A 24,452-nucleotide genomic window follows, 5' to 3' on the forward strand; every position below is an offset into this window, starting at 1 on the left:
AACCGCTAATTGCTGCCGGTAGGGGCCATTGTCAAACTAATTGAAATCGGGTTTACCGCCATGAGTGTTTGTCAGTGTGTGGAATCGATGGCGTTGTTACCGTCACACTTGAGGGATGGATTTTTTTGGGGGGGAAAAATTTCCTTTTAATTATCTCTAATAAACTATGAAATGAATATTAATATTTTTGTAGCATTATCAGCAATTTCTTCTGTTTCCTGTTTTCACTTTGTTGACCAAAGTTTGTAGAGCCAAGGACTGGAAGGATTGTCTTACGAAGAATCGCTTGATCGCTAAAATCAGAAACTTGTAGGCTTCCCTGCAACGGCCACTGCTGGAGAAATGCAGCATTAGAAGGCGGCTATTTAAACATGTAAACCTATAGGACACAGGCGGGGAAACAAAAAGATTATTTTTTTGGAGATCAACACCAGTCAAGCATGCTCGAGTCTGATTGTTTGGCATTTGATTACTGGTGGTTGAAGAAGTTGGATGCAGCCCTGATGAGTCTAGGAAAACATGGATACACCCTATGGCTGGGTTCACACTATGAATGACATCGGTCATTTTGTGACATTTCTGAACTTCACTGAACTTTATATCTTTTTAATTGGGATGCTGGCGCATTCGGGTGTGCACACACTCCAATTACTTATAGCAGACAATGTAAAGTGCAGCCGGGATTCCATAAAAGTCAATGCAATGTATTTATTCAATTAACCCCTAGGCGACCCTGGGCTCACCTGTACGTCCTGGGCCACCTTGGGGTGTTCAGAGTGGAGCCGCGCAGCAGCCCCGCTCTGAACCGCAGCGGTCCCGGGTGCCGCTCGTAGCCCGAGACCGCAGCTATTAGTTGACAGCTGCATCCGATTACTTACTGCAGCACATCCCTGGTGTTTAGTGGGGTGGATCGCCGCCCCCCCCCCCCCCGGGACATTGTCCTGGAGGAGCGATTCACACATCCGGCTCGGGCCGGGGTCTGCAACGTAGTGGTGCTGATTCCGGCTCGGCACTCGATTGTTTCCGGCTGCCTATCTCATTGATCTATGCTGTATAACTATACAGCATAGATCTCAATGAGAGATCAGTGTACTTATACTAGACCCCCAGGGGGAATCTCCACAACCCCAGGGGGAATAACCCTAACCCCTTTTCCCATGTTATAAATAAAAATAAATAAAAATTTGTTATCGCCAAGTGTGTAATCGCCCAAACTATTAATTTATCACATTCCTGATCTCGCACAGTAAACTGCGTAAGCACACAAAAAAAACTAAGTGCAAAATTGTGCATTTTTGGTTGCATCAAATCTAGAAAAATTGTAATAAAAAGCGATCAAAAAGTTGCATATGCGCATTCAAATTACCGATAGAAAGAACACATCACGGCGTAAAAATTGACACCTCATACAGCCCCATAGACCAAAGGATAAAAGCGTTATAAGTATAGGAATGGAGCGATTTTAAGGAACATATTTGTTAACAATGGTTTGAATTTTTTACAAGCCATCACATAATATATGTAATACATGTTACATATTGTTGTGATCGTAACGACATATATAACAAGTCAATTTTACCCCAGGGCGAGCGGCGTTAAAACAAAAACCTCCAAATAAAAGAAATGCGGTTTTTTTTTTTCCAATTTCACCACACATTTAATTTTTTTTCTGGTTTCGCAGTGTACTTTATGAAAAAATTCATCCTGTCATTGCAAAGTACAATTAGTGGCGCAAAAAATAAGGGCTCATGTGGGTCTGTAGGTGAAAAAAATACAACTGCTATGGCCCTTTAAACACAAGGAGGAAAAAACAAAAACACAAACATTGAAATTGGACCAGTCCTCTAAGGGTTAATAACAGCTGGTGTTGCAATCTCCAACAACAGCCATTTTTAATTGAATGAACCGCCACTCTCTCACGTGGGCCACCCAAATGATCATTAGCTCCTCCCACGGCTCACCATACCCCCCGCTCTTCCCTGCTTAATGTCTGCGTGTGCAATAGCACTGCCACCGAACGGGGAATGAGGAGCAAGCGAGCGTGCTCCTAAATATCGGACCCTCACACAGTAAATTGGAGTCACCAGAAAATACAGGATGCAAAAGTGTGTTAATACAAATCAACACTATTTTCTTCAACGGAGCTGAGCTGCAACACCCCACACAAGCTGTATACAAGAGTGGCGCTGTTATAGAAACAACAGAAGCTGGTAGAGAGGCAAAATTCAGCCCAAGGATTGCCCAGGAAGCATGGATACAGCCTATGGCCTATTATCATAATAAAATGACCATATAACATCCTGAGTGTAGTGGAAGAAAGGCTGGCTCTCCTGTCGCGACATGAGATCCAGCCTTTTTTTCCAATACACCCAGTATTCGTGACGGTTCCTGCAGTTTGGGAGTATTCCGGACCCAGGACCTCCAGGCAATCAGCTCCTTCACACCACATCAACCCCCCAGAGGGGTGAAATGCATCAAGCCGAAGTGGCCAAAAGGTGAGAATGAATCTCCCTTTTTCTCCTCTTTTTCCTCCATCCATATATTGTCCTGGCAGGTTCTTTTTCCTCTTCTTTACGCTTCCACTATGGTAATTACCAATGCCATCATGCATATTTTTGTGTATTACACCTTTTCCAGCTTCATGCTACCCTCACACATACGCCTTTCTTTATATATATATACACAGGCACAAAGCTCGTTTTCCTTCCTTCGTTTGAAGTGACTGCAAAATTTCAAAGTAATATTTTCCCTTAAACAAAACTTGTGGAATCCAAGCGATGTTCCCTGACTCAATCATTTCCTTTTTATCTTTGGTCCAAAGTTGTCTTTTCATTTCCCTTTCTTCTTTCAAAGAATATCGTCTCTCATCTTCTAATCATTGCATACCAAAGGTAGCACCTGATTACATCTCATTGGTGAGGGGGATCCGATTCACCGCTTGGGTTTTTTGTTCCTTAATAAATTGGACAGGCCGGAAAAATGGATAAATATTCAACGTACGCGAGAACATATCACTGTAACAAAATTACTTCCTCCCAGGCTACCCGTTGGCCGGCCGGGCCGCTAAAATAATAAATAAGGAAGATAATCAGTTTAGTTTAGACCTACTGTGTTTTAAAAGGATTGTACAGAATTAGAAAAAACTGTCTGCATCTTAGCTTCCAGGAGCCATAACTGTGAGTGTGATACCTGCACTATGACATCACTGTGTATTATCCCTGTACTGTGACATCACTGTGTGTATTATCCCTGTACTGTGACATCACTGTGTGTATTATCCCTGTACTGTGACATCACTGTGTATTATCCCTGTACTGTGACATCACTGTGTATTATTCCTGTACTGTGACATCACTGTGTGTATTATCCCTGTACTGTGACATCACTGTGTGTATTATCCCTGTACTGTGACATCACTGTGTATTATCCCTGTACTGTGACATCACTGTGTGTATTATCCCTGTACTGTAACATCACTGTGTATTATTCCTGTACTGTGACATCACTGTGTGTATTATCCCTGTACTGTGACATCACTGTGTGTATTATCCCTGTACTGTGACATCACTGTGTATTATCCCTGTACGGTGACATCACTGTGTATTATCCCTGTACTGTGACATCACTGTGTATTATTCCTGTACTGTGACATCACTGTGTGTATTATCCCTGTACTGTAACATCACTGTGTATTATTCCTGTACTGTGACATCACTGTGTGTATTATCCCTGTACTGTGACATCACTGTGTATTATCCCTGTACTGTGACATCACTGTGTGTATTATCCCTGTACTGTAACATCACTGTGTATTATTCCTGTACTGTGACATCACTGTGTGTATTATCCCTGTACTGTGACATCACTGTGTTTATTATCCCTGTACTGTGACATCACTGTGTGTATTATCCCTGTACTGTGACATCACTGTGTATTATCCCTGTACGGTGACATCACTGTGTATTATCCCTGTACTGTGACATCACTGTGTATTATTCCTGTACTGTGACATCACTGTGTGTATTATCCCTGTACCGTGACATCACAGACATTGGACAGAGGAAGACTGGAAAAATCCAAGTTTGAGGTGTTTGGATCACAAAGAAGAACGTTTGTGAGACGCAGAAGGAATGAGAAGATGCTGGAAGAATGCCTGACGCCATCTGTTATACATGGTGGAGGTAATGTGATGGTCTGGGGTTGCTTTGGTGCTGGTAAGGTGGGAGATTTGTACAGGGTAAAAGGGATTCTGAATAAGGAAGGCCATCACTCTGCACCGCCATGCCATACCCAGTGGGCAGCGCTTGATTGGAGCCAATTTCATCCTACAACAGGACAATGACCCTAAACACACCTCCAAATTGTGCAAGAACTATTTACAGCAGAAGCAGCAGCTGGTATTCTATCATAGGTAATGGAGTGGCCAGCGCAGTCACCAGATCACCACCCCATTGAGCTGTTGTGGGAGCAGCTGGACCGTATGGTACGCCAGAAGTGCCCATCCAACCAATCCAACTTGTGGGAGCTGCTTCTAGAAGCGTGGGGGGCAATTTCTCCAGCTTACCGCAACAGATTAATAGCTAGAATGCCAAAGGTGTGCAATGCTGGAATTGCTGCAAAAGGAGGATTCTGGGACGAAAGCAAAGTGTGATGTAAGAACAATGTTATATCATATACAAATCATTATTTCTAACCTTGTCAATGTCTTGGCTCTATTTGTGACTTTTCATGGAAAACACAAAATTGTTTGGGTCTCCCCACACTTTTGAACGGTAGTGTGTATATATATATATATATATATATATACAGTGGTACCTTGGTGTAAGAGTAACTTGGTTTAAGAGCATTTTGGTTTAAGAGCTTAAAGTTTTTCCAAATTGTGACTTGGTGTAAGAGCATTGCTTTGGTGTAAGAGCCCCCTGTACTGGGTGGGAGGGGGAGTGGAGGAGGGGCATGGCCTGCATAGCGGGGTCTACAGCCCTGTACTCTGACCCAGGAAGTCTCCCTCACCTTCCAAATCATAGCAGATCCACTTCAGGCTGGGGCCTACATCAGGGGACAGGACGGTGGAGGTAATCTCTCCATAGCTGTAACCCCTCTCTCCCCGGACAGAGAGCGCTGCTATACTGTGCCCACATCTGTCCTGCTCATTCCTTCATGCTCCCTGCAGTCTCTGTCCGCCCTTGTGTTTCCCATCCTCTCCATTACTGTACAGTAACTTATATTATCACAGATTCTGCTGTTTTTGAATGTTTGTTACATTTGTTTTACATGTTATTCAGAATAACGAATCATTATTTTGGGGTGTGGAACCAATTGTCTGCATTTCTATGATTTCTTATGGGAAAATTTGCTTTGGTTTAGGAGTGGATTTGGATTACAAGCACGGTCCCGGAACGAATTATGCTCGTAATCCAAGGCACCACTGTGTGTGTATATATATATATATATATATATATATATATATATATATATATATATATATATATATATATATATATAAATGTTAAATAGAAGTAAATTAAAAAGCTTTTACACTTTCTGCCACCAATTAATTTGAAAGAAAAAAAATTGGTGAACAACCCCTTTAAGCCACCAACAGTATAAGCCAAGCAAGGACCAAAGCAGTCTTACCATACAAATATTTGAAGTTTTAATCTTTATGTAAATGTAACGCCCTGAAATTAACATTTTTTTTGTGTGAATATTCATTAAACATTAATTTAGACAATGCAGAGTAACGGCCTAACAAAGGATATGGCGGCTCTTCAACGTATAACCTGTATAGGATGAGATGTGACGCGTCATCTAATTACTGCAAAATAGATTTTTTTTTCTAAAATTCCTGAGTATATTTTCTTTCCATCTCCCCAAAGAAGCTGGGCTTTCTGGCTGGATAAGATGGGAGCAGTAAGCAGCATCCTCAGAGGTAGTGACAGCGGCAGCCAGACACATTTACTTGAATTATAGAGGTCAAGTGAAACCAGAGGCTGTTAACCGAAGCAGAAAAAGATGTTTTTCACTGGCTAGTGATAGTTATTCCTCTTCCCCATACAGAATGGCTGCACGGGCTTCCATTATGTTAAGCTGTTATGTATTATATATTGCTTGTGCACACTCATATCATTGTCTCTGACATTTGGGTTATGGTGATTGATACAACACGCAGCTTAGGTATCATACTATGTGCCAGTACTAGGTCACTTTTTATTTATTTTTTTTACCCTGCAAAATTCTACTCAATATCACAATAACATAGCAGACACATGGGGAAATGTTGGATCTTCTGGGTAATTTAACACACCAAAGCTGCTAGTTTGTTATCTCAGGTCCTTTAAATGAAGGTTTTCTAGGTGTTCTGTAGTCTGATGGGCTTTAACCCCTTCCCTTCAGCAATCTGTATATATACATTCCTGCACTGACGGGGTTACTGATGTGTGCGGGACCGCTGCAGAGAGAGTGATCCCGCTCACATCAGTGTCCGGGGCCGGAGAAGATGAGAGGCAGCTGCGGTCCCGCAGCTGCATCTCATTAACCCCTTAAACGTCGCTATCTATAGTGATAGCGGCGTTTAAGGTACTCAGTGACATATCCCCCCGGGCGGGGGTAAGCCTCTTAACTCCGTCCTGTTGGATCGGCGATCTGTGAGTCTGCTCTCAGGCAGGTTCTATGCACAGATCGCCGATAACGCTGATCACTGATGCTATGGCATAGCATGGACCAGTACATGCAATCTAATGATTGCATAATTTACAGTGAAAACAAGTGGGAAAAAAGTGTAGCAAAAAAAGGTTTTAAAAGTATAAAAAAAAAACTTATAACCCCCCCCCCCCGCAATAAAAGTTTAATATACCCCCTTGCCCATTATAAATATAAAAAATTTTCTGTTACACCAATGTGATATTAATAAAAACTAAAGATCATGGCGCAAAAAATGCAACCCAACCCACCCTGTAGGTGGAAAAATAAAAGCGCTCTGGCTCTTAGAAGGCGGGGAGGAACATTGCATTTATCTGACCCGGACTTTTTTACATCAAAGAGATCTGTCTTGAAGGGGTTAAAGGGGATATCCAACGCTACAAAAATATGGCCACTTTCTTCCAGAAACAGCGCCGCTCCTGTCTCCAGTTTGTGTGCAGGTTTTGCAACTCCATGGAGGTGAATGGAGCTTAATTGCAAACCACATCTGGACTGGAGGTAAGTGTTTCGCTGTCTCTGTAAGAATGTGGCCATGGTTTTGTATCGCTGGATAACCCCTTTAATACCTGAAGAAATAACTGCTACTGCTGCATGTTAGTGGGTTGAACAGGGGAGTTTGCCAAGATGATGCCCTCTTTACTGATACCATCTCATAGACTTCCTGCTCTGCGACTATTGGCTGGAGCTGTATCACAGAGACTTCCTGCTCTGCAGCTATTGGCTGGAGCTGTATCACAGAGACTTCCTGCTCTGCAGCTATTGGCTGGAGCTGTATTGAAGAGACTTCCTGCTCTGCAGCTATTGGTTTGTGCTGTATCACATAGACTTCCCGCTCTGCAGCTATTGGCTGGAGCTGTATCACAAAGATTTTCTGCTCTGCAGCTATTGGCTGGAGCTGTATCACAGAGACTTCCTGCTCTGCAGCTATTGGCTGGAGCTGTATCACAGATACTTCCTGCTCTCCAGCTATTGGCTGGAGCTGTATCACAAAGATTTTCTGCTCTGCAGCTATTGGCTGGAGCTGTATCACAGAGACTTCCTGCTCTGCAGCTATTGGCTGGAGCTGTATCACAGAGACTTCCTGCTCTGCAGCTATTGGCTGGAGCTGTATCACAGATACTTCCTGCTCTCCAGCTATTGGCTGGAGCTGTATCACAAAGATTTTCTGCTCTGCAGCTATTGGCTGGAGCTGTATCACAGAGACTTCCTGCTCTGTAGCTATTGGCTGGAGCTGTATCACAGATACTTCCTGCTCTCCAGCTATTGGCTGGAGCTGTATCACAAAGATTTTCTGCTCTGCAGCTATTGGCTGGAGCTGTATCACAGAGACTTCCTGCTCTGCAGCTATTGGCTGGAGCTTTATCGTTGTTTTCAAACATGAACCAAAACCATGATAACAATAACGATGGTCTGCTGGCTAGCTCTCCACAAAATAAGACAAGCTGCAGTAGACCGCCACTATTTTCTTTAGACCACCCAGACAATCTAAAGAACGTCCGGTCAGCTTCACACACGGGTCCCTGTGCAAACCCCCCTCCTTCCCACTCAATGTACATGTAATAGCACAGAAAGCAAGCCGGGAACAAGGAGTAAGCAAGCACTGATCAGGCAGGTTGGCGCTCACTTGCTCCTCCTATCAGCCCATCTTATAGTGCCCCGATACACGACAAAACATTCAAGACACCAACCAATCATTGTCTCTCTTCACTTTTTCCTTTTTGCTCTATACAGGTTAAAAACAGCACTCAGCTATACGCTTCTCCAGGCTTGGTCTGATCCGTGAAGGTCTCAGCACTCACCCAGACCCCCACTGATGTCAAAAGTTTTCTGAAACCTCAAAGACATTTAAAGTGCATAAGACTTTTATATAGTACTATATATAAATGATATAATGAACGATGTAGTCGAGCCAAGTGTAGTTCGATCATTATGATTGGATTAATATCTCATCTTTTTCCATATAAATGACCACTAATCTCCGCATAAATATAATATCAAAAAGAAGACGTCATTACACATACAATCAATCTCCTCTACTTTTTTTCTACTCCACCCTCCAAGAGATGATAATAAGATATTTCCATAGTAAATGAAGCTTTAAGTAAATGAAATGACCTTTGGCGTTCATTAGATACCTTGTACATGAATATGACACTTCACTCAGCAAAGGCCACTTCAGCTATCGTACTTATTATCCTGGATGGAAAGAAGCCTCCTATCTTCTCCACCATCATCTTTTTCTTTTACCTTTACGCTTCAATTCTTAATTTACGCCTTTAATACAATATTTAATTAAAATGAAAATCTGTCGTCAATTCTGCCGTAACCTCCTGCCCTATCGGTCTGATCATTTTACTTATCAGAAAGACAAAAGGCATATGAGTAATTCAGTCCTGGAAGGGTGGTAAGTACTCTCTAATAACCGCCACAGATTTTTATCAAAGAAAGGGAAGTTTGAGTTTCTTGAGTTGAGAAAAACGTAACTTTCTTCACCAATTTATTTTAGAACAAGTGCGGAAAAGGAATCTGAAGTTTGCAGCTGTCTCTGCACCAGTGATTCTAAAATAAAAAAAGGAATGATTGGCAGAAAAAAAAAATCTATCTAAAAAAAAGGTTATTATTTCCTCTATACATTTGTGTACCACAGAATGTGCTTGCAGGACTTCCTGCTCCTATACACTACTAAGTGGTGATGCATACAGTACTTCCTATTCCCCTACAGTAATCAGCAGTGGTGCCTACAGTACTTCCTGTACAGTATTCAGTGGTGGTGCTAACAGTACTTCCTGTTCCCCTACAGTACTGAGCGGTGGTGCCTATTGCACTTCTTTTTTTCCTACTGTTCTGAGTGGGTTTTGCAGTACCTCCAGTTCCTCTAAGGTACTGAGCAGTGGTGCCTACGGTACCTCCTGTTCCCCTACAGTACTGAGTGGTCGTGTCTGGCGTACTTTCTCTTCCTCTACAGTACTGAGCTGTTTTTCTTACAGTACTTCCTGTTACTCTAAAGTACTGAGCAGTGGTGCCATCAGTACCTCCTTTTCCCTTACAGTATTGAGCAATGATGCCTAGCATACTTCCTGTTCCCCTACAGTACTGAGTAGTTTTGACTACAGTACTTCCTGTTCTCTTACAGTACTGAGCAGTGGTGCCTAGCAGACTTCCTGTTCCCCTAAAGAACTGAGCAGTAATGACTACAGTACTTCCTGTTCTCTCATAGTACTGAGCAGTGGTGTCTACAGTATTTCCTGTTCTCCTATAGTACTGAACAGCGGTGTCTACAGTAGTTTCTGTTCCCCTACAGTACAGAGTAGCGAGCCTTACAGTGCTTTCTGTTTCCCTACAGTAAAGTACTATATATATATATATATATTTATATGTGTGTGTGTATATACAGTATATATATATATATATATATATATATATATATATATATATATATATATATATTAAAGGACTAAATAGATTTAACCCTTGTGGGTCAGCTCACTGGCTCTAGCTCTCCAAATGGTGCACGGAAAAATCCAGAATAAAATCAACATAAAAGAAAAACTCCAACACCTTGAATGTAATAAAAACTTCACTCAAGGAATTCGGGAAAGGTCAGAAACAACACAACAAAATATTACTTTACTGACAGAGTAGTAGAGGCATGGAACAAACTTCCTGAAGGTGTGGTAGGTAAATCTACAACTGAATTTAAACCTGCCTGGGATAAACATTAGAGTTCAGCAAACTTGCCGAAAGTTCGAAGTCGTATAAGCCTAAACGATCAACATTTGAATCCTGCTGCCTGGAGAAGCTGGATGCAGCCCGAGCACTGCCTGGAAAACATGGATACAGCCTATGGCCATGTTCACATGGCGTAAGACACCGGTTGGGTCATGGAACGGGTGGTGTCTGAGAAGATCATCCAAGCTGGTACTGCAGTAACGGCCAGATGATCTTCACCGCTGCAGAATTCGGATGTGGGCGCATCCCTGCGCGCCTGCATCCGAGTTCCCTGCTGCACACAATGGAGCGTGCGGCCGGAGCTGCACGCTCCATTGTGTGAACTGACAGGGTTTTCTGCAGCCGTTATTCATTGAATAGCGGCCACAGAAAACTGACATATCAGTTTCTTGCGGCGCCGCTAGGGATTCCCTCCACCTGCAGCACTACGTAAGTACCGTAGTAATCACTACATGATCACTACGGTACTTACGCACTACGGTACTTACACAGTGAGAACATAGCCTGTAACTGTAAATGTATGTGTTTAATTATATTTGTATTGATGTTGCCATGCTCCCCGCAAACCTTCAGAAAAGTGGGGACTCAAAATGTCCATTGGCTGAGGGCAGGTGGCACGTCCTCCTAACTCTACAGAAGGATTTAACAAATCCACATGTAATAAATGGACCATTAGTTCCTTTTATCTTTAAAATATACCCCAAGTGTTCCAATTCCCCAGGAAACTCTTGTGTGACCCTGTCCTAGGAGGCTTCAGAGTCTCGTACCAGACTAAGGCTAGGTTTACACTGCGTTTTCAGCATCTGTTTAACGCATCCGTTTTTTTGCAAAAAACGCATGAAAAACGGATTGCAAAAAACTGATTCATTTGTGTGCATCCGTTTTTCCATTGACTTCCATTATAAAAAAAAAACGGATCTGTTTTTTTTGGCGGACCAAAACGGACCAAAAAACGTTGCTGACCCTATTTTTCTGGACGTTAAAAAAAACTGATCCGTTAAACGGATGCTGAAAACGCAGTGTGAACCTAGCCTAAGACACTTAGATAGTCAAATCACTTTTTATAAAACTAAATAAATCGATGTCCAATTAATTAGATTTGAAGATTTTATTTGATTTATTAGAATTTTATGGTAGATCATCTCTAACCAGGACCCATCCATTTAAAAAGTGCCTGTCATGAAAAATAACTTTTGGTGTCATTAGTAGTGTTGAGAGGACTTGACAAACTGTTCGGGTTTGGCCATATTCTCCGAACCTGAGTGCTTGTTATTTGACTCCTGAAGACTGGTGAAGTTGAATGCCGCCGTAGGGCTGCCAGGAAAACAGCTTATGACTTATATGACTGTATCTATGTGGGGCGGCACCCAACTTCTACAGCCACCGGGAGTCAAATGCAGAGCGTTTGGGTTCCGAGAACATTGCCAAACCCGAACAGTTTGGCAAGTCTACTCAACATGGCAGTATGACACGGGACAATTATCATTTATAATCGTTACATAGTTTGGATTTGAACGATAATTGTTTAGTGTAATAGCAGACAACGATTAAACGGCCAACGAGAAATCGTTAGTTGTTTGATAGAATTTGGACCTATTTTGATCATTTGCAAATTATTCGCATGTAATAAGACGTCGTTCAGTCATTCGCAGTAGCGATGACAGGACGGCCATAAGAATGATCATAAGTGAGGACTGAGTAAGGATTGGGCGAACGATTTCCAGTCGCTCGCCATAGCAGTTGTTTGAGATCCTTTATCATTGAAAAATCGCTTTTTGGAATAGTACCCAAACTGTAGACAATATAGAAAATTCTTGAGAAACTTCTAATAGGCTGTTTGAAACGTGGGTTGGGACAACCCCTAATAATGTGTATACAGTGTATCTGCATCTTTCCATTGACTGCATGAAGTCAATGGCGCCATTTTTGGATTCTAATTGTAATCTATGAAGAGTTACATTTTGGCGTCAAAGCCTGAAACGCGCAGTAAATATATTTTTCCCTCCCTTTAAATGCCAATCCCGGGCACATTTATGCAATTATAAGGAAAGGATTATGCATATCAAATCTGTCATTCCACACAAAGCAAAACAAACAATGAAACTTCAATATTAGTCATGAACACAGCGACACAAATTATACGGGTCCTGAAAGGTCATTATTATCCCATTTTACGCAAAGTATAAAAAGGAGTTGTTGCCATAGGAACAATACATTTGTATTGTAATGAAGCTACTTTAAACCAATTGATTTTCAACACCTTGCAACCAGACCTTGTAATAATACATGAGAGGTAAAGAGCAGATACGTTACGGAGAACCGGTAATCTCAAATACCAAATGGTATTGCCAATAGACCATATCTAAGCATCACAATAATATAGCTACTAACCTATTCTACCGAGTGACGGCAGCAGATCGTTGCTATATAAGTCGTTTGTCTTTGTTCAACATATTGAAAGACAATGACAGACAACCATCAGCCAACATCGTTCATGTCGGCTGATCATTGTCTTCTGTTACACCAGACGTTTATCGGCTGTCACGGCCAATATTGGCCGAATACAGACGATAATCGCTCCATGTAATAGGGCATTAATAGGGAGAGGAGGTCAACCCACTAGGTAAGATGGAAGGAAAAGCCACAACCACACAATGTCTTTTTTTTGTGTGGCGGCTGATATTTAGCGCCCAAATAATGGCCGTTATTTCAAAACAATGGCCTTTATTTATGGAAAAATGGCTGTCAAATGGTCAAAAAAAGATGTTGTGAGGTCATGGCCAGAGAGTGCACCATATAATTTAAGGCGGAATGTATAGAAGGCACTCCAGATGGAGAATGTAAAGTGAATCGTCATGACCACATGAGCCATAGGGGATCCCGCATGTCAGTGCACAAAGCCAGGACTCGTGGATGAGCAGGGCATTGCCTAAAATCAAGGAATCTAGAACAGTTAGAAGATCTGGCCTGATTTTATCAAGAATACGCAGGGATCTGTAGCCCGCCTATAGCCATTACTAAGTCCAGTCTAAGCTTACTGCCGCCCAGGTATATTCTTCTTATTAGATTAGCGATATGTCTTTATTAAACAGTGCACAATATGAAGCTGTCTAATTCTAGACAACCCGCTTTGCCAATGCAATTTTAGGGCATGCTTGGCCAATAGGGTTTAGGAGAGAAGAGAAGTGGAATGGAGCAATCATGAATACAACAAAAATGTTCTATGTCAACAGTAGGCCATATCAAAGTTACAGTAACTGAAACAATTTGAGGAGACTTCTATGCCCAATCCCCAGTGATGGCAGCAATCAGCTGATCACTAGGAATGGTCCGAACCTGCCGAGGTTCGGGTTGGTGTGAACCTGAACTTTCGGCAATGATTCCCTCTTCCAGGCTGTATCCCAGTTTTCCAGGCGGTCCTCTGGTTGTATCTACCCTCTCCACGGAGGTGGAAGACAGCGGGAATCATTGCCGACAGTTCAGGTTCGTACGAACCCGAACATCGGCAGGTTCGGACCATCCATACTGATCACCAAGCTAATTTCCTGATGAGGAGGGTCCTTCAACTATAAAGCTAGGTACAAACTTTCTATAACTGCCGGCAAACAGTTATATCTCCTGGATTCCCTATACACATGAACGTTTGGCGCTGGCATTGGGTTAGGGTAACATCTGGTCACAGTGTGGTGAGATGGCAGCAGGGTTGTTGTGGGTTGTAGCCTAGTCAAAGATAGATGGGTTTTAGAGTTGCTTTTGAAGATTATGATGGTGGATGGGAACAGAATTTGTCGGGGTAATGAACTTTAGAGTACTGAAGAAGTTCGGGAGAAATCTTGGAGACGGTAGTTCGACGAGCGGACAAGTGGAGAGCACAGATGGAGATCTTTTGAGGACTGAAGGATGCATGAGGGACAGCATCGAGAGATCAGGTCAGAGATGTATGGACGGGACAAGTAAACTGGTGGAGCAAGGGGAACAGGTGGAGCAACAGGTGAAGCAAGGGGAGAGGCGGATTAGTTGGGCAGCATGGGGTGGTTATGAACGGCGGAGATCACTTACCTACCCCATACCAGCACCGGGTCCCGGATCGTGCCGCCCGATACACCTGTCCCACGGCCGCTTCCTGGTGTGAGCTGCTGCATGATACGTGATGTCTCAAGGTAGCTCAACCATTCTGTGGCCGTAGCAAAGTCCCGCCTTGGCCCCTGAATGGCTGAGCTGCCCTGAGATGTCATGTCTCATGCGGTAGCTCACACCAGGAAGCGGCCGTGGGACGGGTGTAGCGGGCAGCACGATCCGGGACCCGGCGCTGGAACGGAGTAGGTAAGTGATCTCCACCGTCCATAACATCCCATCCCTGGGCATAACTGAAAAATACCCCCGGGCCGGAGTACCCCTTTAAGGATGGGTTGGAGGGAAGAGAGGGTGTTAGAGTCCTATTATACAGACAGGTAGCTGACAGATTTTTGAAGCCAAATTCATAATTGGATTTAAAAAGAGGAGAAATCTCAATCTTTTCTTTATAACCTGTTCCCTGTTTATAGTCTGTTCCTGGCTTTGGCTTTAATATTCCGTCAGACAAACCTATCTGTGTAAAAAGACCCTTAGATAGAAGGTCAGAGAAGAGGACGTTTCAGTAATCCAAGCGGGAAATAATGAGGGCGTGTACCATCAGTGGAGTCAGAGGGCCACAATACACCTTTAGGGCTAGGTTTACACAATGTATTTTTTTGGCCATTCAACGGCCATCTTTTTGGATGCCCGTCATTTCGAGGCCAAATAACATCCGTTATTTTGAAATCATGGACGCCATTGCTTAATGACAAACGTTATTTGACCTCAAAATGATGGACGTAAAAAAAGATGGCCATCGAACAGCCAAAAAAAAGACGTTGTTTGAACCTACCCTTAAAGTGTCACTGTCATCATAGAAAACTTTGGACAAGTCATAGAGACATGTCAAAAGCTTTGATCAGTCCGAGTCTGTGAGTTCACACCTGTAACATCCGTCAGCAGGAGGAGAGGACCATGCTACAGCCCGTCTGCTCCCCGCTCTGTGTCAGCATAATCAGTTGGGCTCTATAGGCTTACATCGTGAGCCCGACTGATCACGTGACACAGAGCTGGGAGAGGATCGCGCTAAGCGCAGTGTATAAGGTAATAATAAAGCTATGTTCACTTAGTAAAATAATACCAAAATTTGGCTTAATTTGTAGTGAAAACAAAGAAATATGTGAACAAGTGGAAAAAAAACCTGCTGTTTTTTTTCACAAAAACAGGTTGTAAATGATCATGTTTAGAGATGAGCGAACCTGGAGCATGCTCGAGCCGATCCGAACCCGAACTTTCGCTATTTGATTAGCGGTGGCTGCTGAAGTTGGATAAAGCCCTAAGGCTATGTGGAAATCATGGATATAGTCATTGACTGTATTCATGTTTTTCGCTCATCTCTAATCATGTTCATTATCTGAATGGTTATAAATAATGACAGATGTTATTCCATACTGTGTGTGCACTGCCGACAAATTTCCCATTGACTTTATTGAAGTGCATTTTGAGGCTATGTTCACACTACGTAAGTTCCGCAGTGCTGCAGGCTAAATGAATCATGATCTTTCCAGAGACTAGCCGTTCCGTGACCCTGCTGGGTTATGGAGCGGCCGGTCTCTTACTGCGTATGAACATAGCCTTACACTGAAAATACGGCCATATGTTGGTATTATTTTACTGGGTGTAAACACAACCTAAGGTGTATGGGCACTTTATGTCAGTAAGGTAACTATTAAGGTATTACCAATGGACAAATGTTGGGATATCACAACAAACACTATAAAAAAAAAATCCCACCGCTTTCCTATTCTCCTATTTTCTTTTAACAAGCAGCCATGGGAATTCACGTTACTTCTCAGTGGGGGAATTAATGTGATGGTGTAATGGCCATCTATGATAAGTTGACAATTACCAGAATAACTAGAGATACATCTGAAAACTATTTCTTGCGCTCGGCTTGTTCAAACCGAATTCAATATTCTGCAAGACTCAGCGAGTGGTTACAAATTACAATCTTTAATTTTTTTATTTAGTTCTAAAGCAAAAACATTAGCAATTACCCATTACGATAGGAGGAAACAGGAGGAGAAAACAACAGCGACTAACAATGTGTTAAGCGATAGCGATATGAAATAATTGGTGATTACAGGCTGGCGTTATCTCGCTCAGAGCATTGTTTTCCCTCATTTCTATTTGGTTTGAGATATTTTCTGAAGATTTTCGAGAAAACAAACAATGCTTTGGAGAACAAAGAGGAACCATTATCTCGGTGTCTATCACCCACTATACAGGCTCCTTGTCATCTTCAGTACATTAGATGGATGATGGAAGTCGGGGGGTGTTTAGGTGACTAATGTTATGCTCTTTTGTGTTTAGTTTTTGTTTTATTTCTTTTTACCATAGGAAGATAATTAGAATAGGAATGAAAATCTTTCAAAGAAATGAACAGGTCCACCCCAGTGATGGATCGGCGAGCAGTCAACATCCACATGAAAATGATGACCATATTCATATTATACATTTTTCAGTGTCAGATTTAGTTAATAATTTCTTTGGATTGGAGTTGAGGTAGTTCTAATAAGCTACTAAATTGTAAAAATATCTAACTCCACTATCTATCTATCTATCTATCTATCTATCTATCTATCTATCTATCTATCTTATCTATCTATCTATCTATCTATCTATCTATCTATCTCCTATCTATCTATCTATCTCCTATCCATCTATCTCCTATCTATCTATCTATCTATCTATCTATCTATCTATCTATCTATCTATCTATCTATCTCCTACCTTACACCATTGTCCTCATAAGTACTAATGTGCACCATGCATGTGCAACCAGAGCTCTATTCATTCTTTATGGGTTGCTGAACATTTCCAAATTCAGTCCCGGGCAATGTTCGTCAGCCCCAAAGAGAATGAAAGGCACTCACTGGCTGGAAACCCATTCATTTCGGAGAGATTTGTCCCTCTTCTCAGGATGAGAGGGGGTTTCAGCCATTCGACAGCCACCTACTTTTTTTCTGGATGGAGGATAACTTTAGGAGATGACAATACCCTGCATTTCCTATCACGGCCATTGGGGCCCACATAAAGACACACATAGCATAAACATCTCCCAACACAGCAATTTTTCAAAAAATTGATCTTCTATAATTATCTTGTAATATATAATATCTAGAAGACAGGCAAGGTGGTATACATCTGCACTTGAGATGAGTAAGACTCGTGTCAGCTTGATCGGCATTTGAATACAGGAAGCTGAAGAAGTTGGATTAAGACCTAGGGAGTCTGGGAAAAGAGAGCATGCTTGAGACACGCTCATCTTTAATGTGTACATCAAGTCCTTGCTGAATTGCCCCAAACAAGGTGTTTGTCAATTGAACCATCTATTTGCTAATAGCTCCCCCGGTGAACCAGTATGGCAATGTACGGTCTACGATAGTTTACCCATTGTAATGGCCAATACACATGACCTTGGGTTCGTCTGTGGTCCATGCAATGCTACAAATAGAAGAGAATTGCACTGATATGGACCATATTTACGGCCCAGGCTCATAGACTTCTTTTGGCTTCACCTTCTGTTATTACAGACAGCCCACCAATGATTCTCCATGAGCCGTGAGTACACTATGGATCTACGGCCATGGGAAGGAGGTCATAGTCTGAGATGATGGAAATGGGTTACTGTACTATACTATACTGTCATAACCATAGATTTGGGAAGCATCCTTACATTGGTTCAACAAACCAGAAGTGACCCACCACCCTGATCGATTGGTTCAATGCTGTGTTAAGCCGTAGTCCGTACAATATCATCCGGAAACTTGAAACGGTAGTATACTATATAAAAGAAGAAAACAACCAGAAGAGCTAAACCATCAGGGAATTACTCACATGCAAATTGAAGTGTAGCCTCTCTACTAAGGATTCTGCCCAGGCTGTTGGCCGCTATGCACTGGTATTGACCAGAATCCTTCACTTCATTTGGACTGCTGATTAATAAATTTCCATCTATTAAAGTGTAGCGATAATCACTTTCCATGTCTATTCCTGTTCCATTGCGAAGCCATCTTTAAAAGAAGCAAAAGATGGAGAAAATGAAACATACATTAAAAAAAAATAAAAAAAATATATTAAAATAATAAAAAAAAAAGTAAAGAAAAAGCAAAACATGATAATATTGTAACAAGGTGTGTGAAAGGTTTTTGAGAAGATCAATTTAATGTTCCTAAAAAGGAACAATTTTGAGATTTCCATGCACATTGTTTTTTTTTACTAGTTTTATGCACCTCTTGATATTTTTACTATTACATTAGAAATTGGCAAAAATTATAGCGGAAATATACATCAGCTCAAAGACGGAGGTGGTCAGGGAGCCGAACACTACCAAATTTGTTGAGTTTCACAATTTGAAGGACTCTCGTTGATCTGAATGCGAGTTGTGCAAATGGCTCAGCCCCACTGTTTGTGTAACTCATAAACACTTTAGCTCATGACTATGTCTCTTGCACAAAACCCATTAAATTAGCGAATTTGCCAGTTTTCGGCCTTCCTAGCGGTGGCTACAAACAGGCTAGAGGGGACTTGGGAGCCCGTGATCTAAAAAAATAGGTGAGGGACCTAGTGGTGGAACCCACAACTATTTAGAACTAGGAGATCTAAGGTGTCCTAGATGGGTATACCCTTTAAGGATCTGTTCAGTAAATACACCCATGTGCACAAGGCCTAATGTTAATACGGTATTTGTCCCTCACTAGATATCTTTAAACAGAAATAACTAGTGTTGCCAACAGTATATACTGTATAATATGTAACTACTGTGGGTCTTAAAGGGAATGTACCATTAGGTACATTGCTGCATTTTTTTTATACCTCAATCGATCGGCACCGGCCTGGAGATCCCGGTGGCACGGTACTGATTTTTTTAAATGACGCCCGATTCCCGCAGTCAGCGCTGGTCTTTTCTAGAGCACTTGCCCACTGCCCTGGGCAGTACCTGATGGTACATTTTCTTTGAATAAAATCTAGAAAATATGTGATTAATACCTCTACTAGATAAGGCAAAGTGCTATATATGTAAAGGTGGGGTTCTATATATGTAAAGGTGCATGTGATCATGAAGGATAGATGGACAGATGAATGAAAGAACGAATGAATAAAAAAGTTCTTTGAATGGCATCAGATGTACCTATAACTTGGGGCAGGGGCTCCTCTTGCCTCACAATTAAGGGCCACTTTCTTCTCTCCAGAATCGATGGGGAAAATAACATTTTCTGGCTCTTGGATAAACACTGGCCCATAATCCACACTCTCTGCAAAATGAAAATCTGCTGGTTAAAATACATAAATATTTTCTTTCTAGTAAAACATAGATAAATGTAGACACAAATAAAGCTCTATTAAAGGAAGGGTATGAAGGGTACCCTACGGACGTGAAGACATGAAGGTTTAGGTGCAAATTAGAAATTTTATCGTGTTAAAATTTTATTTCATCTTCCTTTTTTCTCTCTTCCTCTCTTCTTTGCTCCCCCCCCCCCTTTTCCTTCAAAGGGGCTAGTGCAGCATCAAAGTGGCCAACTGGGGGACTGGAAGATCCTATGGCAAGTAGTATAATCACGGCCAGCAGATAAGGGACATGTGCAAAACATCCCTGGGTGAGAACCAACTGCAGCTGTTTTTGTGTTTATAGGATGGAGTGTGGGCCTAACTACATAAGAGGACACTTTGTGGGTGAGTCCTAACTACATAATGGAGCACAAATAGGGGGCTTAACTCCTGAATGAAGACAAGAACAGGGGTCTTAAGAGGCATAAAAGTGGCAAAACTACAGTGCTATGACACAAATAGGAGACCTAACTACATTGTGGGGGCCCCTATCTGCAGTGCAGGGACACGAAAGAAGCCTAATTACTGTAAAGGAGGCCTAACTACTGTGCACAGACACAAAGTCAGCATTATTGTTTGCGTCGTAATGCTGTGTGGATCACTATAGATCGGGAGAGTATGGTGGTGGTGTTAAGTCACTTTGTGGTGGTCATAGTGTGACGGTATTATTTCGTTACAGCGTAGTGGTGGTATTTGCTCCTACGGTGTACGCCAGGGTGAGGGAGTAGATTCGCCCCTTCTCCCTGGAGTATGTCTGCCATATGCCCGGTTCACCTAATGGGCAGGCAGGGAGGTGTGGCAAGGCGGGGAGGAGGTGTGGCCTCCTCGTCGCTCCCAGGTGTAAATCATGATACAAATCTACACCTGCTGCTCTTTATATGGTGTGGCAAAACATCTTTTTATACCCTAACTTTGCTGCCTCAGAAAGAAGAGGCAGACGGGCTGAAGGGGTGGGCTCAAGATTGATTTCCTCTGGCGGACCTCAGATACTTCAATCCATTGAGTTATGGGATAGTTCCACCTCAACTAATATAGTTTTACTTGTAGGGATCATCAAGTTTAAAGGAGTACTCTAGTGGAAAAAAATTGTTTTCAAATTACTGGTGACAGAAAGTTACACAATTTTGTAAATTACTTCTATTTAGAAATCTCAGATCTTTTAGAACTTATCAGCTGCTGTATGTCCTGCAGGAAGAGGTGTATTCTTTCCAGTCTGACACAGTGCTCTCTGCTGCCACCTCTGTCCATGTCAGGAACTGTCCAGATCAGGAGAGGTTTTCTATGGGGATTGGCTACTGCTCTAGACAGTTCGTGATGTGGATACATATATCTATGTATCCGCCAGGGCACTGCTTTTAGAACAGAGTGGTGGTCGTTAACCTAGACAATAAACTGTCAACAATGAGAGGGAAAAAGAAGGAAACAAGTTTGCAAGATGAATGTATTTACAAAAATATATAACTTGACGAATCCTACAAGTAAACCTTTATTAGTGGAGATAGGAATTCCCCTGTAATTTATGGTATTTTATGATGTTCAGTGAGGATTACATGTCCATGTGCCATTGACAGCCGCCCACAGCTCAGATACTCCAGTTTTCCCATCTGTATTCGGCCCTGCTGGCTGTAGCTCAGACGGGCACTCTGTGATTCCGCCAGCCGCATACATCACTGCATCCCTCCTATAATTACACCGACTGAACCGAATTCTAAAACGGAACAATATAATATGCAATCCAGCAGATCTGTCAGCCAGAGATTAAAAAGAGATTTCTTGCCACATAACTGGCCCTCTCCGCGCTAAAATAGATATTTATAGCCGTTTACAACTTGGAATTATAAAGCACTTAAGATCCGGCTATGGGCAATGGGGCTACAATTTCCAGAAGTCACAAGGCCACCTCACTATGGAGACAAATAGATGGGACGACTGTGTTCTGCATTAACAATGCTGGACTCCGGGCTGCACAACGGGCTGGTAATGACTGCGCACGCAGCTCCAAATGTACAGAACCCTATCATTTACATACGGATTACACGGAACACGGTTTGACTGGAAGATATTTAAAAAAAAAAAAATTCAGCACGCACAAAAAAAAATTACAGGTTGACATAATTGAATTGTTATTTACAACTTTTTTTTATAGATATAGTTTGGAACACGGTTATGAAGAACATCTTATTTTGTGATGTTTTAGAAACCTATAATGTATTTAGTCAACCACTTGTAATTCAAGCCGTTCGCTAGCTGTTTACGGGACAAGCCAATTTTGGTCTTAAAGGGGTATACAACCTTAACAAAGTTAGATAAATAGTGAGGATACACTGGTACACTGTGCTGCGGCTGCTGCGCTACTGACACGGCCAGCTTCTCAATGTGTATTAGAGAGATCAGGAGGAGGCTCAGTATGATATGAAGTGATATGTAATTGTACCTTATGCTGGGACCAGAACTTGAGCAGCCCTGCAGTTCCTAATACAGTCATTGGTAGTAGCAGAGAGGGGGCAACCCCTTACTGCTGGCATTAAATGTAAAATAATAATAATAATAATAATAATAATAATAATAATAATAATAATAATAATAATAATATAATTATTATTATTATATTTTAAATTAAGTGGCAGCAGTAAGGGGCGGCCCAGTGAGATGCGGCAGCAGGAGGGGCGGTGTCAGGAACTGCAGGGCCGCTCAAGTTCTGGACAGAGTTCAGAAGCTTATCACACAAGCATCGCATACACACTTTTAGCGATGCTGTGTGATTCGGTGTCTTCGGTAAAAATTTCTTTATTTTGGGCTGACGGTGTCACACAGGTGGGTCTGGGATACTGTCTGCGCCCGCTTCAATCTCAGGCCAACGCTGCTTCTTCAGGCTGCCGCCCTTCCATCTCCAGGATGATTGACAGCTGCCTCTCATTGAAAGCTCGCACAGCTAAGGATGAGCTGGCCGTCAATCAATCTGGAGGCATCTGGGACGCTGCCAAAAGCACGAAAGAATGTTTGATCGCTATCTGGAAACTGGCAGCAAGTCCAGCATATACACATCCCTGCTGTCAGGTTTTTTTTAAACCCATTTACTCAATAACTTTCTTTTTAACTTTTTCCAGAAAACACCAATAAAGATGTTGGGAAGAAAACAGTAGCGAGTCCAAATTTAAAAATTTATGTTGCCGATTTGCCGGTACAGATTTTAGGCTTCCATTAGACACAAACTTTAGGTGGCATTCACATATTCCATGCCCAGTCTGTAATATGGAATATGGAGTTCAGAATTCTCAGCATCATTTATTATTTAAATCTTTGTGCTTCTGTACTGACACCTTATCTACCATCACCATACATGTAACCAGTGGGTCACAGCAGAACTCTTAGTGAGTATACTATACCATGATCAGGGACCTATAATCTGCTGCTCTTTGTGTAAAGAATCCCTTTCTATGTTAGTGTAGAAACCTCTTTTCTGAAGACATAGAGGATGCCCCCTTGTTATAGATTTAGTCCTGAAAGTATAGACTATTTTAGTAAGTATACAATGACTACATCCCCTACCAGAGACCTATAATCTGACTGCTCTTACTGTAAAGAATCCCCTTCTATGTTAGTGTAGAAACTTCTTCTCTAAAGACATTGATGATGCCTTCTTGTTATAGATTTAGTCCTAGGAATATAGACTCCTATATACACCCTATAGACTCTTTTAGCAAAAATTCCATGATCACATCCTCTATCAGGGACCTATATTCTCACTGCTCTAACTGTAAAGAATCTCCTTGATAGTGTAGAAACTTCTTCTCTCTAGACATAGAGGATGCCCCCTTGTTATAGACATAGCCCTGGGAGTATAGACTCCTAAAGAGGCCCTATAGACTCTTTTAGTAAATATACCATAATCACATCTTCTATCAGAGACCTATAATCTCACTGCTCTAACTGTAAAGAATCTCCTTCTTAGTGTAGAACCTTCTTCTCTCTATACATAGAGGATGCCCCCTTGTTATATATTTAGTCCTAGGAATATAGACTCCTACAGAGGCCCTATAGACTCTTAGCAAAAATTCCATGATCATACCCTCTATCAGAGACCTATAATTTCACTGCTCTTACTGTAAAGAATCCTCTTCTATGTTAGTGTAGAAACTTTTTCTGTACATAGAAGATGCCCCCTTGTTATAGATATAGTCCTGGCTATATAGACTCCTATAGAGGTTTGGTAGAATTAGAAAGAAAGAATATTTTTGATGCAATACAATTGTGGCTACAGGCATTGTAGAGACACCCTACGGCAGCACAGGGCATGTCTATGATTTCATAGTAATGAATAGAAAAGACTCTATAGACCTCAGTGCTGGCTCTCAGCCCTGACTATGCGGACTGTCGGAGAAGTAAGACATTCGGCTCTCCTGGCTAATGAATATAAATGATCCTGCTCATTGGGACATGGGTGTGAGTTTTTACTTGTTGCATTAACATTATCTTTCAGCCTTGCCAGTAATTACTCGACTATCCATATTCAATCTGCATTTACTTCCCTTGTTCTTAAGGTGCTGACTCTTCAAGGTCTTTCAATTAACCTATATTAC

At 41.9% G+C, this 24,452-nt stretch overlaps 1 protein-coding gene across 5 annotated transcripts in view; it reads right to left on the reverse strand.

The window, feature by feature from the left end:
* CNTN5 (contactin 5) overlaps positions 1–24,452 on the reverse strand; it is a 948,473-nt gene that overhangs the window by 294,110 nt on the left and 629,911 nt on the right. For all 5 annotated transcript variants that reach the window (XM_069969612.1, XM_069969611.1, XM_069969613.1 and 2 more), the window contains 2 exons: positions 19,676–19,799; positions 18,382–18,557 (listed from right to left, as the gene is read on the reverse strand). In XM_069969612.1, coding sequence (XP_069825713.1) covers positions 18,382–18,557; positions 19,676–19,799 — 300 coding nt within the window. The remainder of the gene's footprint in view (positions 1–18,381; positions 18,558–19,675; positions 19,800–24,452) is intronic.

Source organism: Dendropsophus ebraccatus, chromosome 5 (assembly GCF_027789765.1).
Source record: "Dendropsophus ebraccatus isolate aDenEbr1 chromosome 5, aDenEbr1.pat, whole genome shotgun sequence".
In the NCBI taxonomy this organism is placed as follows: domain Eukaryota; kingdom Metazoa; phylum Chordata; class Amphibia; order Anura; family Hylidae; genus Dendropsophus; species Dendropsophus ebraccatus.